The 15665-nt window shown below is 40.3% G+C and overlaps 1 protein-coding gene across 6 annotated transcripts in view; it reads right to left on the reverse strand.

Moving 5' to 3' along the window:
- Window positions 1–15665, reverse strand: part of ZNF827 (zinc finger protein 827) — a 143904-nt gene that overhangs the window by 56450 nt on the left and 71789 nt on the right. For all 6 annotated transcript variants that reach the window (XR_012158583.1, XR_012158582.1, XM_073341278.1 and 3 more), the window contains exons 6-7: window positions 4741–4980; window positions 3961–4018 (exon numbers count right to left, since the gene is read on the reverse strand). Coding sequence is in view for 4 of the 6 variants with exons in the window: in XM_073341278.1 (XP_073197379.1) it covers window positions 3961–4018; window positions 4741–4980 (298 nt within the window). In the remaining 2 variants the exon portion in view is untranslated. The remainder of the gene's footprint in view (window positions 1–3960; window positions 4019–4740; window positions 4981–15665) is intronic.

Below are 15665 nucleotides of genomic sequence, written 5' to 3' on the forward strand. Positions count from 1 at the left end.
TCCTCTGGAATGGTGGCCAAAGCATGAAGGGGCATACGAATGTTTAGCAGAACTGGCATGTAAAATACCTTACAATGCTGGCTACAAAAGTGCCATGAGAACCATGTGTTCTCACTTTCAGGTGACATTGTAAATAAGAAGTGGGCAGCATTATCTCCCGTAAATGTAAACAAACTTGTTTATCTTAGCAATTGGCTGAACAAGATGTAGGACTGAGTGGACTTGTAGGCTCTAAAGTTTTACAGTAACGCCTCACTTAACATCATCCCAATTAATGTTGTTTCGTTATGTTGCTGATCAATTAGGGAACATGCTTGTTTAAAGTTGTGCAATGCTCCCTTATAATGTTGTTTGGCAGCCGCCTACTTTGTCCACTGCTTCAGGAAGAGCAGCCCATTGCAGCTAGATGGTGGGGGCTTGGAACCAGGGTGGGCCGGCAGCCCCCCCATCAGCTCCCCGCTCCCCTAAGTTCCCTGTGCAGGAGCTGCCCAGCAGGCTATCAATTGCCAGGCAGTTCAGCTGTCCCTCCCCGACTGCCAAGTGCTGCTCCTGCCCTCTGCCTTGGAGCTGCTCCCAGGAGCCTCCTGCTTGCTGTGCATAGAGGGTGTGGGAGAAGAGAGGTGCTAATGTCAGGGTGTCCCCCCCACTCCTGCCCCCCCTCCTGTACCCCATCTCCACAGAGCAGGGGGACACCCGACAGGGCTCAGGATGGAGGGAGCTTGCTGGCAGCAGCTGTTGTCTCACATAAGCAGGGGCACATATAGGAATCAAAGGGCTGTGAGCCTCAGATGCCCAGGATGAGCTATACTTTGTCCAGAGAAAGTAATCCACTGGTCGGTAAATGTTACAAGCACCTCTTTTGCCTTATCCACAAAGAATGAATCTGTTACAGCTTCCAACTATAAAGACTGGCTCTTTGTTTCAAGCTCTGGAGGCCACTGGTTCAATCTCCAATATGCTGCTCAAGATGGCAGCCATCATATGTGCTGGGGGGGGGGGGGTGCTAGGTAGATGGGTGGGTGCTGGAAGAAGCTAGGGTGTTTCGGATGGGTGGGTGCAGGAGGCCATCTGCAGGTCTGAGGAGTAGCTAAGTGCTGGTGGGTGGGGTTTGCTTTGGCAGAGGTGGCAGTGGGGAGGTTGAGGGAAGGTGCCTGTAGATGTCTGTAAGAAACAGACGGAAACCGAGTGTGGGTCTCGGTGGTGACTGGATGGTGGGGGAAGCTGGCTGAGGACAGGTGGAAGTGTATGGGGATGCTGCTGGAAGGGAGTAGCCAGAGGCTGACAGTGGATGAGTGAAGGGGAAGCGGAGTGGTTGTGTCTGGAGGATGATGGGAGGAAAGCTGGGGACGTTTGGAGTCTGTAATGGGCCCCCTCAACTTCTGTCTCTGCCACTGCCTCCTCTGCTTGCTCTTGCTGCTGCTGCTGCTGCCGTCACCATCTCCTCCTGGCTGCCCCTGCCCTGCTCAGATACAGCAAGGGGAGCAGCAAAGGAAGGCAGAGAAGCTGCCTGTTCAGTAGGCACTACAGCAGCCCCTAGTGAACAGCAGCAGCAATTACAGGGTACTCCTGCAGCCTAGCTAAATGCATGGTATGGGACAGGGCTGCCAAAGATGTTTCATGCAAGATGCATAACACTGGGCAGCCCTGAGTATTAATTATAAGCTCAGCTGATAAGAATCAGGAACGCTAGAACACTTTACGTGAGTCCTACTAGCCCTCGCTTGGTGGTGACCAAATGACATTTTAAAATTTTTATTATGTATATTACAGTAGTGCCTAAAAAGTGTTAGGTGTTTGTAATGGGGTTGGAACCCACCTCTCGCGAGTGCCCCCTTCTGGTTGGGCGTGTCTGCATTCTTTAGTTCTGGTGACGCCTTTCAGTGGTTCTCAGGCAGGTCTTCAGCGACTCAGCGCTCCGTCCGAGTCACTGTCTGCATGTTAACCAGCACAAACCCCTTCTGGTGTATACGGTCCACCGGGGCCTGTCTCTCTCGCTAGCCCTCCCTGTGCTTTGGTCTTTAAGTAGTCCAGCCCTGGAATGCAGTTGTATCCCCAGGGCTTCCTCCTGGGAGACACTATCTTTCTGCTGCCCTCCCCAGGCTCAGTCCCTACTCAGTCCTAGCAACCAGCCAAGAGCTTCCTCAATGCTCCCGCGATCCCTGCTAGCAAACCATATGGGACCTTATTGCTCTTCCAAGCAGCCAGACCTGCAGTCCTTTCTTCTCCTGCTCCAAACAGCAAACAACTACAGCCAGTCCTCGACTTTACGATGTTAGAGTTACGACGAACGTCACTTACGATGTTTATAAACTGTCACTGTGTTGCAACTTTATGATGTTGATTTCGACATTATGACACTCAATCTGACATTGTTACTATGGAAAATTCGAGTTACGACGTTTTCAACTTAAGATGCGATATTCAGGAACCAACTGTGTCATAAGTCTGAGGACTGCCTGTGGGGCTCTGCAGCTCCTTTTATATGGCTCTCCTGGGCCCTGATTGGCTGCTTCACCTGCAGCCACTCTAGCCTGCTTGGAGGACCTCTCCACTGCTCCTTTCCTGGGATGGGTGTGGCAGAACCCTGAGGCCTCCGACAGGGTTAAATACAAATATTTGTGAGTTAATACACTCCGAGGCTGGCTGAAGAACAGTAAAAAGTTCCTGTCCATTAAACCCTACAAACTTATTTCCCATCTAATTGAGCACAGGTATGAGAACATTATGGATAATGGGTTCAAAGTAGATGTGAAAATTGCCAGAGGAGGGAAACTTTTTGAGGTGAGCAAATTCTCTTTAGGTACCTACACTTCACTGCATACCTTATGCAGTTTAGCTTCTAACATGAAGTTGGAATTTTCAGGCTCACAGAGCAAAGTACTCATTTGACATGCTGAGATCTCAGCTAGTCTTATCTTAAATATAAGGCATAATTAACATACAAAGTCCTGAAGTTAAGCTAGGTACCAGCTCCAAGAGAATAAAGTCATTATTAATTCAATGTGCCCTTTTGTTTACTCTCTTAAATGCATACAAAGCGTTTAGAAAAAAGTGCTATTCATATAGCCCTTTGTCTATATATTGTACATAATGTATAATATTAATTCAAACTGAATGGCAGAGTTAGAAGAGGAGGTTTGGTAAATAAGTGCTTAGTGCAATACAGTTTTCAAAGAGATCTCCCAGCCTCCATTTAGTGAAGAGATTAGGAAGCTCCTTATATCAGAAACATAAGTCACCATTCCTCATTTAAACGTAAGCACCCCTTATGGGCTTGTTCTCATGCAACATACTGTACATCAGCCCTCTAAGAATATAGGCTGGTTGAATCATATGTTAGTTCTCTTAATTCTCTGCCAATTTTGCCCCATTTTCCTAACCCTGACAATTAGTCTACATCAAATATTTCACTAGTTTTTACCTCACACAATACCTGAAAGAAACTACGAGGGTCCATCTCAGTGGGACCAAATCACAAAACTGAACTGTTATTTGAGAAGTCTGAATTTGTCAGGAAAATGAATCACAAGACATGGACCAATACAAAAAAAATGTTAAAAACTGTACTGTCAGATAATTCCTTACTCACCAATTGTCCCTGATATTCTTTTAAGTTATAATTTACTGAAATAATATTTTGTTTTGCAGAAAAAAATAAACTAGGAAAATCAATTTCCAGTGGAACGTTTGCACATTTGGTCAGGGAAAGGAAGAATCATTACCACAGATAGCTCTGGTATGGTGCCAAGGTGCCATCTTGTCTTGTTTTATGGCCTCATAATATGCACTGATTTATAGGCCTAATTTTTTTAGTCATATATGTTACCCTGGACACAGAAAACTATCTTACATTTATAATATGATATTACAATTGTGAAATGGTGTCATTTTAAATTATGAACTGCAATGTAAAGCTAACCCATGCAATTTATGCTGCAGCACTACATGGATGGAACTTACCTGGTTGTGGTTCTGATGGTGTTATCTTTAGTGTGATTGTGCTCTTTGCTCACCTTTTCTGCAGAAGAACAAAGATAATTTTAATTAGCATGAGAACCATTTTTTCAGATTTTTAATTATTTTATATCCTTGCTGCTTTATACTACAGTACAGGAAAACTTTTATCCAATAATTAGAATGAGCTAAGAACACTAGAATCATTTTTATTTTAAACTGTAACTATCACAATATTAGTCTTGCTGCATATTTTAGCATCACTATTCACAATTCTTGCATTCGTTCAGTTTATGGCAATGAAAACCTTTCTGTGTTCTCTGCTGCTTGTCCCCTCTGTGAGTGGGAATCTGTAAAGCAGTCAGAAGAACCTCTGATGCTGCAACCATCACGTGCTTATTCCAATAGATGTCGTGCACAGAAACCCTCCTTTACTTTATTTTCAGCTCTGTATCTACCAGCTGTCAGGAATTATTTAATTAGCTTTCAAGACACAAGAGATGAACTCTGTTTTTTCCAAAACAGTTAAAATGTTATGAAACTGCTCTGACTGACAACACCCAAAACCGTATTCTAAATAGCTAAAGAATTCTTGGCCAATATTATGGGGAAGCTTTTGAATTTCTAATGTAAGGCATAGAAGAAAGTGTTTTTCATTTCTATTATTTTCTATACCATACTAGACTTAACTGTGTGTAAAATCAGAACAATGTTAGCTATCTTCTTTTGTTCTTTAAATTCCACTTCCAAAGAGCACACAGTGGTAGCTATGTCTACCGTCTTTACCTGACAGTTGGAAGAGCAGCTCTGAAGCCATCTTCACTGATATATCCTGGCTGAAGAGGTTTCTCTCCGGGAGCACTCGGCCCTCTGGTACCTTTTGTATGTGTTCAGTAATCTCTCTCCCTAATAAAGAGCTGTAACCAACAGTCTGGCTGGGTGAAATTGAGGGCTGGGACTGATGAATGTCAACTTCCATTGGTTCTTCTTTAATCTTTACCATCTGGGTTTCCTTGTAACTTTCCGCTGCAAATATGTGTTAAAATAAACAAAACAACAAACAAAATTGTTTAATTCAATTAAAAATTTTCAAAGCAAGTAAGGAGGAATAACAAATGCTAGTTTTACATATTACTAGGATATCAGCATAAACAGGACTGAAAGCAAGTAGCTGAGTATAGTGGTACTGGTCTGATTTAGATCTCTGGAGGGGAGAGCAGGAATCACTATCCGCCACACCCACTTTGATTGAATTGTCCTCGTTAGCACTACAGAAGTAAATTTTCCCTCTGTTGATATTCACCCCCCTCTTGTCAACTGTTGGGAACGGGTTATATCCACCCTAATTGAATTGGCCTCGTTAGCACTGACCCCTCACTTGGTAAAGCAACTCCCATCTTTTCATGTGCTGTATATTATACCTTCTTAATGTATTTTCCACTCCAGGCATCTGATGAAGTGGGTTATATCCCACGAAAGCTTATGCCAAATAAATTTGTTAGTCTCTAAGGTGCCACAAGGACTCCTCGTTGTTTTTACTGATACAGACTAACACGGCTACCCCTCTTAAACCTATCCGAATTATATTCATCAGACTATTTTTCTAAACAGAAATGGGAAGATTGCCCAAAAACGTATTTTTGTTTTTAAAAAAAACTATAGTTATTTAATTTACTGGCTGTGGGCACTGTTTAATCAGTCATATTCTAATTGGCCAAGGTTTTTGTTTTTTTTTAAATGATGTCACTGATGGACACCAGTTCTCAAAGGTGCATAGCTGAAACCTCATCACACACACAAAGTTATCCTATGCACATGTTAAGAGCAAATATATTAGGAGGAACATTTTTATGCCTCCTCTCTTTCTTAAAACCCATTTTCGATAACAGGCATAGGAATTTTCTCTTAAAACACTACAAACCCATAGTACCCTTCCTGTCCAACTCTCCAAATCCAATTTTCCCCTCTTCTGTCTTCTTCCCCAGCCCTAAAACTTGGTCTTTTAAATTAAGAAAATGAGGTGATAATCTAAAAACCAACTCTCAGTTCAGTTTTCTACGGTGTAGGTACACTTAGATTATTCATGTGTATTCATGAGTGCTGTGATGCAGGTGCAGGGTGAAGTGACCTTATCCCCTTGAAATATTGGCTCCCTTCCACTTCAAAAGAACCTCAAAGGCTGCACTTCAAGGCAGCTCGATCATGGCACACCAAAATACCTATAAAGCAGGTGGGCTGCTCTGAAGTGTAATCCTGAACTGAGAGTTGGTTCCAGACTCCCACTTAAGTTTTTTCAGTTATAAACAAAGTTTAAAGGAGAGTGGAAGGCCCTAGGGGTTGTTTGGTTTTGAAACACCTTTTCGTTTCCTCATTATAAATTATAGTATTAATTTTTAAAACATCAAAATCAGAACAAAACAACATTTCAATTGAATGGCTGAATGATTTGACTGACCAGATACATTTTCTCCCCACAAAAAATTTCATTTTGCAGGAAATTTCAAAATTTTGGAATTTCCAGTGGGATGGAAATTTCCAGTTTTGAACAGCTCTACTCCAGAGCTTTGGCTTCCCTACCAATAAGGTTCTTTTTTACTGAAGCATAGCATAAAGAATTTGAAGAGGTCTGGGCCATGCTGGTGAGAAGGCCAAAAATTGCTCTTCTCATTGACTTACAGCATCCACCAAATCCTATCTAAAGGAACTGTTCTGATTTGTAAGCCAACCAATAAGAATGTTTTTTCTCCACCAACCTGACGGCTGCCCTCCTACTTTGCTCAGAAAACTGAAAATCCATGATAGCCTCTCATTTGCAGGAAGCACGTTCACCATTCTTCTTCTCAGAATTAAGTTCACTCTCAATAACGAGAGGTACTATAATCTTTTTTAAAAAATCTGTGCCTCAAATCTGACTCTTGCTAGAGTCAGCAGCAAATGTAATGGCCCATTTCTGACAGAAATAGAAGCAGTCAATGGCTTTCTCAAAGGTGGTAATCAACCACCAGGAAGCATGAAATACTGTGATCTAGCTTCCAAAAATCCATGGTCGATGCCATCGTCATCAACTACCATCTGCTCTCAACCCTGTTTTTCCTGGGAAAGAGATAGTGAACTAGCTCTAGCAACATCTGACCCCTTCCAACCTGGCTTCAGGCTAAGTTACAACTGGCAAAGCACTGGTAACACGGATGGACAACTTTACAGAACTGAATAGAAGCAAAACAACAATGCTGATACTCTGATGTGAGTTGCTTTTGACACAATCCACCACGAGGTGCTGCTTCACCTATATGTCCTGGCATGAGCAGATTTAAATTGTGCTTAACTAACTGTGCTCTTTCCTTTCCTTAAGATCACCTACAGTGATGATAGGCAGCTGTTACTCGATCCTGAGACCTCTGATACATGGAGTTTCACAAGCCTTAATTCTGTCACTCTTCTTGTTTAGTATTAGAGGACATCATGAGATAAATATTAGCTATGATGACAGCAATAGATTTGATAATGTGTCTGTCTACCTATTTAGATATTTATATAGTCCTCATCACCATGGTATCCAAGCAACTCACAATCATTAACAGATTTTTATCTTCACAATACCCTGGTGCAGCAGGGAAGTATTATTTCCATTTTACAGATGTGGAACTGAGGCACAGGGTACATATGTGAATTGTCCAAGTTCACACAGGAAGTCTGTGGCTGAGCCAAGGACTGCATCCTGGTCTCAAGTGCCCTATCTACTAGAGCCAAGGACTGCATCCTGGTCTCAAGTGCCCTATCTACTAGACCAGTCTTCCTACATAAATGCAGCTCTGCAGCTCTCTTACATAGCACAAAGTGGCCCAGATATTTTAGCATATGTAGGAAGGTAGAGCCTGGATAAAGAACAGCTGGCTCAAATTGACCCCTGAACAAATAGAAGTAATACAAATTAGAAGAGAGAAACTCTTTGAGGAACTAGTAAATTCCACTTTCTTACCATCTGCAGTCTGGTAGCTAACATTTTGTAACATTTAGTCATGGTAGATTCATGACTAACACTGGACATCCAAACAGCAGCAGTAACCAAAAATGCTGCCTTCCTTCTCTGGCTAGCATGAAGACTTTGTCCATTCCTTTCAGATGAGGAAATCTGTCACAGCAATCCATGCATTTGTCAGCTCCAGTCTAGAGCACTGTAACTCCCTATGTGGCTCTAGGCAAACATTCAGTCTGCACTGGCTCTTGTTCACTTCCAGATTCACTTCATAGTCTGATGCTGATCTATAAAACCCTTAATGGGACAGGGCCACACTATCTCAGTTATTACACTGCATTCCAAAACTGGCCAAGGCAGCTATAATTGTCCAGCCCATAGTACTGGCAGAGTCCTGGTCTTCCTCCATCAGCATTCCAGCCTTTCAAAGATTCATAGAGTTTAAGGCAAAAAGGGACCATCAGCTCATCTAATCTGATTTTTTGTGTATTGCAGGCCATTACATTTCACCCAGTTAGGGATAACTTGTAATCTCCTCAAAGAATAAAATCACGTTTATTTGATGTGACCTATTTTCCATAAAACCATGTTGCCTAGCATCAATTATATTACTATGACTTAATTCTTTATCAATTGAACCCATTATCAGCTTTTCCATTAAAATTTGCCAGTGACTGAGATCACACTAAACCAGTCTATAGTTACTGAGATCATCCCACTTGCTCTTTTTGAATACTGGAAAAACATTAGCTCTCTTCCAGTCTTCTAAAATTTCCCCAGAATACCAATACTTGATAAGAATTAACAGCAACAGCCCAGCAATCTCCTCAGCCAACTCTTTAGGACTCCTGAGTGCAAGTTATATGGGCCTGCTGATTCAAAACGTTTACCCCTAGTAGATTTGTTTAACATCCTCCTTAGTTACTAATGGACTGAAAAGTACTTCATCTTCCTCATGTGATAGGGGTACATCAAACTGCTTCTTTCTGAATACAAAACAGAAATATTTATTGAACACTTCCCGCCTCTTCTGCATCATCAACAATTTTATCATCTCCACCTAGTAATGAGCCTACATCATTGCTAGGATTTCTTTTGCCCCTAATGTACTTAACCTCCTTCTTATAGTCCTTACTTCTGCCAGCTATGGATTTTTCCCTGTCATTAGCTCCCCTTATCAATTTTCCTCATCATGAATTCTAATTTATGCTATTTCCTATTTGTTTCCTCCGTTTCCCATTTGTTAAAATAAATATTTCTAATTGTTGGTTTCACTTTGCCACTGACCAGGATAGGCTTTTAGCCAAATTTGTCCTCTCCTCTTTCTTGATTGTGGAATCATGACTTTTTGATCTAATAAACTCTTCTTACGGAACTTCCAATTTTTGTCCACGTTTTCCTGTCTCAATTTTACCTCCCAATCAATTTAATTCATAATTTTCCTCAGTCTTTCCTCATTGTCTGACTTCATCAGAGCACCATGGAGAGCTGTGTGCTTAGTGTAGTACTAATGGGCACTTGTGGGTCAGAATATTAATTGGTGTAGACGGTAGGAGATCATAGCTGCAGTATCTGACCACTAATCTGTTACTGGGGGAGGAGGAGGATACAGCCTACTAGTGAGGTTTGGAAGGGTAGGCAGTTCCTCTTTGCCAATCTTTTCTTTGAAGTGTAAGGATATTAGGGATGTTTTTAAAAATCAAAACCACCACCCTATAGCTGTTTCAACTTCAGTTCACCAACAAAAGTTCACTGGTTCAACTAACTTCACTTGGTAGTTACTCTGATTCTGCCTTCTCTGTTTCCCCCTGTGCCAATTAAGGATGTGTTTACTTAGCACCTTCCGTGATTTCCATTTTTCTCTAATCTTGGCCATCAAATCTTCAAGCTCTGCCATGCATTTTGTCCTGAGCTGCTAAATATTTACAGAATATTGTAAGGTAGTATAACATGGTTCAGCCATTCACAATGTCATGCGACCCCAATATAGTCCTAGTGTTTTTATATGGCTTTAGTACAAATATTAAGTTTTCATACAGGAAACCTTTTCATGCAAGATCAAGTTGACTTATTGACTGACTCATTTGTATTTCCCTAGATTGTGGACCTGGAAGGAGAGATTGTTTTGGTTGCTTTTGTTGTTAAATGGAGAAAATAGGCTTTATTATTTGCAGCACTAATAGAAATGAAGCTAGCAGTTAACAGCTACATGGGAATGTTCCAAGAATGATTTACATGAAGTGTTTTCTATCCTATGACAACCTTTGTGCATTTTTTTGAAAAAAGGCCAAACTGATAAAAAATCTCCACCATTCACGATCTACCTGATTTATTTCAGACTTAAGAACATTTTATATTGGGTTCTCAATGGAAAAGCAAGGTAGAAATATTATAATTCAATACTATTTTTTGCTCTATCAAGCATATTTCTTCTTTCCCTAAAGCTTCTCTCACCCTCTTATAATAAGCCATAGAAAATTGTATCAATGGTGAAGGATAAAAAATAAAATATAGTGCACTGAAAGTGAGCTTGGAAGGTCTACATCAGTTATTATTATTAATCAAAATTTCAGGTAACTTGGCAAACATATGTTCCTCAGATGTGTGACATCCAGAGTTCTGGGACCAGCCTCCACATTTAGGTGAAGAGATATGGGTTAACCTTTGCTGCTCCGCCTCTCTTTCAAAATATTCGATTTCTGTTTCCATTCCATAGAGTTTAATCCCCTGTCCTGCTTACTCTTTTGATTGAGAGACACTGACATAAGCCAGGCAGAGGCAAGAATGGAATAATACAAGTGCTTCCTTTCTCTCATGATCAGGGAAGACTTCCACAGCTCAAGCTAACTTTACACATTTGAGATATTTCTCTCTTCCTTCCCTATCTTATTCTAGGCCCCCATTCCATCCTGTCAGAAAAAAAATAAACATAAGTCATGCCTTAGCCTCTTTCCTAACAGTAAAGCAAAGAAAAAGTGATACATAGCTAGACTGTAATTTTATCACAAGACCTGAGTAAGGGGAAGCACATAGTCATGTTGTCCAAGCAGATGACTGGGGACCATGTTGTGACTCAGTGTCACAACATGGTCTCTGGTTCATTCTTGCCCTGGGGTTAGGTGGTGAAGCAACATGAATCAGTCCAACTCCTGGCACAGATTACTACTACTTCTGCACCTGTTTAGCTATGCTGGCCCACATGGTGGGAGAGGAAATGATGTCAAGTCTCTGCTCACTCCCTACCCACTTGCACAGGTGGGAGAATAGTACCGCATGAAAGTGGTTTTCCCCTTCATGCAAGGGAGTAAAAGGCTCCTTGCACTCCTGCATAGGTTTACACATGGTCAGAACTGGGCCCAGTGTTATTAGGAATGAGGTTAGCACATTGAAAAGACTAAGGTTGAATATGTAACACAACAACTACTTTGATTTTTCTTTTCTTTTGCATTACACCTGGGTAGCTGGGCAGGGTTAAATTATCGTCATGGTTTATGCACTATTCAAATAAACTTTGATGGCCAAATTAACTTGTAGCATGACAGAGCTGTTATACTGGTCTGCAAAATATAGTAGGGTGACCAGAGGGCAAGTGTGAAAAATCGGGATGGGGTGGGGGGTAATAGGTGCCCATATAAGAAAAAGACCCCAAAATCAGGACTGTCCCTATAAAATCAGGACATCTGATCACCCTAAAATATAGTCTGTTGTTCACTTAAAAATACACTGGATGAAGCACCATAAAAATACAGCAGAGAACAATTGTGGATGGACTAGTCAGACTTTTTGTACTGGCGACCCCTTTCACTCAGCAAGCCTCTGAGTGCAACCCTGTCTCCTTATAAATTAAAAACAGGGGGAAAGAGGGTAATTTTAATTTAATTTAACTGGGGCTGTCAGCTCCATGCATGGCAGAGCTGACAGCTGGAGCCCCACCAGGTATGGGGCTGACAACTTGCAACTCCCAGGCAATAACCTCGAGACCCCATCAGGAGTCGCAATCCCGCAGTTTGAGAACTGCTGGACTAGATGATCTAATATTGAATCTATTTCCCCATGTTAAGTATCCTCACACCTTCTTGTCAACTGTCTACATGGGCCATCTTGATTATCAGTACAAAAGTTTTTTTCTCCTGTTGATAATAGCTCATCTTAATTAATTAGCCTCTTACAGTTTGTATGGCAACTTCCACCTTCTCTGTATGTGTGTGTGTGTGTGTGTATACATATCTTCTTACTATATGTTCCATTCTATGCATCCGATGAAATGGGCTGTAGCCCACAAAAGCTTATGCTCTAATAAATTCGTTAGTATTTAAGGTGCCACAAGTACTCCTGTTCTTTTTGCGGATATGGACAGACACAGCTGCTACTCTGAAACCTGTAATTTTGGACAGATTTTCTGTTGCTAATTTACATGATGCCCAACTAGTTTAACAAAATAAGGGAAACTTATTGCATCTATAAAAGCACTAACATCAAACCACCAAGAGTTGTTACTTTACACATCAGTAAGCCTTTCAATCAGGTGACCCATAAAACCCTCAGGTACAGCTATTCATATCAAGAGACACTATTTTCCAAATCAGTCATAAAAACAGAGTACTGCATATGGTTTATTTTGGTCTGAAGTGCATTCATCAGAGGTTACAGCCTCTTTTGTGTTCATGAACACAAGGAATTGTAAAGTAGTAACATCCCAAAAGACCAAACCAAACCATAAGGGAGATCCTAACAGTCTAATTGTAGCACAGTGCACTGCCATGGTGAAAATACACAGATTGGCATTCAGCTCCAGAGATTTCTCCCAATCCCCCAGGCAGCAGGGCCTGAGAGTTGTGCAGAAATCCACTCTAAAGTAACACCCTCTGCTCTGTTTAGAACCAGTATTGACTAACTTCAGAAAGACCATGTCCAAATTTCTTCCATCAAAAGGTTGGGCTGCCAGTATGAGCCATTAAGGTAGAAATAAAGCGGAAAAGCGGAAGACAAGTAAAAATGATCACATAAGATTTTATTCCAATAACATAAGCCTCTACTGTGAGTTCATTGCTTCCATAGTATCTTAAAATAGAAATGGAGCTAACTCATAAGCTGTCAGCTCATACAAAGTGTAAAAATGTTAAATTACGGAGATTAAACTACCTCCATGCAAAATAAAGTTAGTATCAATATACCAATAAACTTATTTTGTATAGCATCTTTCATTTGATGATCACTAACCATTTTACACATGGTGGGGAAAATGATGCCCAGCAATGGCTATTTCTTTTGGTTTATACTTTATAAAAATAAATGTTATTTACATAGAGAGGGTTTGAGTCTCATCATTCAATTTTACACCAGCGTAACTCCGTTGACTCAGTTGGCAGTTACTTACGGAGATTGGTGCAAATTCAGAATCAAGCCTATATAGTAGAGCCGTCAATTAATTGCAGTTAACTCAAGTGATTAGCTCCAAAAAATTAATCATGATTAAAAAAATTAATCGCGATTAATTGCCATTTTAATCGCACTGTTAAACAATAAAATACCAATTTAAATGTATTAAATATTTTGGGATGTTTTTCTACATTTTCAAACATATTGATTTCAATTACAACACAGAATACAAAGTGTACAGTGCTCACTTTGTATTATTATTTTTTATTACAAATATTTGCACTGTAAAATGATAAAAGAAATAGTATTTTTCAGTTCATCTCATATTATACCGTAATGCAATCTCTTTATCGTGAAAGTACAACTTACAAAGGTAGATTTTGTTTCGTAACTGCACTCAAAACCAAAACAATGTAAAACTTTAGAGCCTACAAGTCCACCCAATCATACTTCTTGTTCAGCCCATCACTAAGACAAACAAGTTTGTTTACATTTCTGGGAGATAATGCTGCTGGCTTCTTACTTACAATATCACCTGAAAGCGAGAACAGGTGTTCGCATGGAACTTTTGTAGCCGGCATTGCAAGGTATTTATGTGCCAGATATGCTAAACATTCGTATCCCCCTTCATGCTTCGGCCACCATTCCAGAGGACATGCTTCCATGCTGATGACCCTCATTAAAAAAAATAACGCATTAATTAAATTTGTGACTGAACTCCTTGGGAGAGAATAGTATGTCTCCTGCTCTGTTTTACCCGCATTCTGCCATATATTTCATGTTATAGCAGTCAGTTTCAGACAATGACCCAGTATGTGTTGTTCATTTTAAGAACACTTTCACTGCAGAATTCACAAAACATAAAGAAGGTACCAATGTGAGACTTCTAAAGACAGTTACAGCATTCGACCCAAGGTTTATGAATCTGAAGTGCCTTCCAAAATCTGAGAGGGATGAGGTGTGGAGCATGCTTTCAAAAGTCTTAAAATAGTAACTCTCCAAAGTGGAAACTACAGAACCTGAACCACCAAAAAAGAAAATCAACCTTCTGCTGGTGACATCTGACTCAGATAATGAAAGTGAACATGTGTTGGTCTGCACTGCTTTGGACTGTTATCAAGCAGAACCTCTCATTAGCATGGATACATGTCCTCTAGAATGCTGGTTGAAGCATGAAGGGACATATGAACCTTTAACGCATATGGTACGTAAATATCTTGCAACACTGGCTACAAGAGTGCCATGTGAACGCCTGTTCTCACTTTCAGGTGACATTGTAAACAAGAAGCGGGCAGCATTGTCTCCCGCAACTGTAAACAAACTTGTTTGTCTGAGTGACTAGCTGAACAAGAAGTACGACTGAAGGACTTGTAGGCTCTAAAGTCTTTCATTGTTTTATTTTTGAATGCAGTTTTTTTTTGTAAATTATTCTACATTTGTAAGTTCAGCTTTCATGATAAAGAGATTGTATTACAGTACTTGTATGAGGTAAATTGAAAAATACAATTTCTTTTATTATTTTTATAGCACAATATTTGTAATCATAAATATAAAGTGAGCATGTACACTTTGTATTCTGTGTTGTAACTGAAATCAGTATATTTGAAAATGTAGAAAAAAATCCAAAAATATCTAAATAAATGGTATTCTATTATTGCAATTAATCGTGATTAATTTTTTAATCGCTCGACAGCCCTACTATATAGTTATTTAAAATATCACGAATCAGGTAGTAAAGCCTGATGTTGGCAATACCATAAGTCTCCAAAAATTTGGCTTCCAGAGTAATTTCAGATGTTATACCTCAGACCTAGAATCTTTGTGTCTGATAACCAAGAGCCTGAATTACCTGATTATTAGCTGGGATGCCAGTCAGGTTCACATGCCAACTGGCAATTTGGGTGAAAAATATTTCCCTTGAATGTCTGATAAGTTGAATTTGTGCATTAGTTTTCACAATCAAGTCGACAGGAGTAACTAGTGGGTCAACTTGTACTGACTCTTCAAAAGCATTCAATATGGTGAATCAGGCATTTTGTTATGCTAATTGTTCTCATTTGCTAGAAATAAACATGCCCTAAAACAGCTTAAATAAAACCTTAGTGGTAGGAAACAGTTGGTGAGCCTCAGAGGTTCAGCTTCAGAGCCACAACAAGTAACATCTGATTTTCCCTAGGGCTCTGTGCTTGATGCTTTATTCCGCTGTAACTTTTTCTTTTTTCTTACTGATGTTTTATGTAAGGCAATGTTGATAAGGCTGGAATCAATGCAACAGGGCTTTGCATAAAAGAACAAAATTGGAAAATGGCTACTGTTTTGAGTTTCCACTTTAACAAAATTCCATGCTGTAGCATTT

The sequence above is a fragment of the Lepidochelys kempii genome, chromosome 4 (genome assembly GCF_965140265.1).
Source record: "Lepidochelys kempii isolate rLepKem1 chromosome 4, rLepKem1.hap2, whole genome shotgun sequence".
NCBI classification, from domain to species: Eukaryota; Metazoa; Chordata; order Testudines; family Cheloniidae; genus Lepidochelys; species Lepidochelys kempii.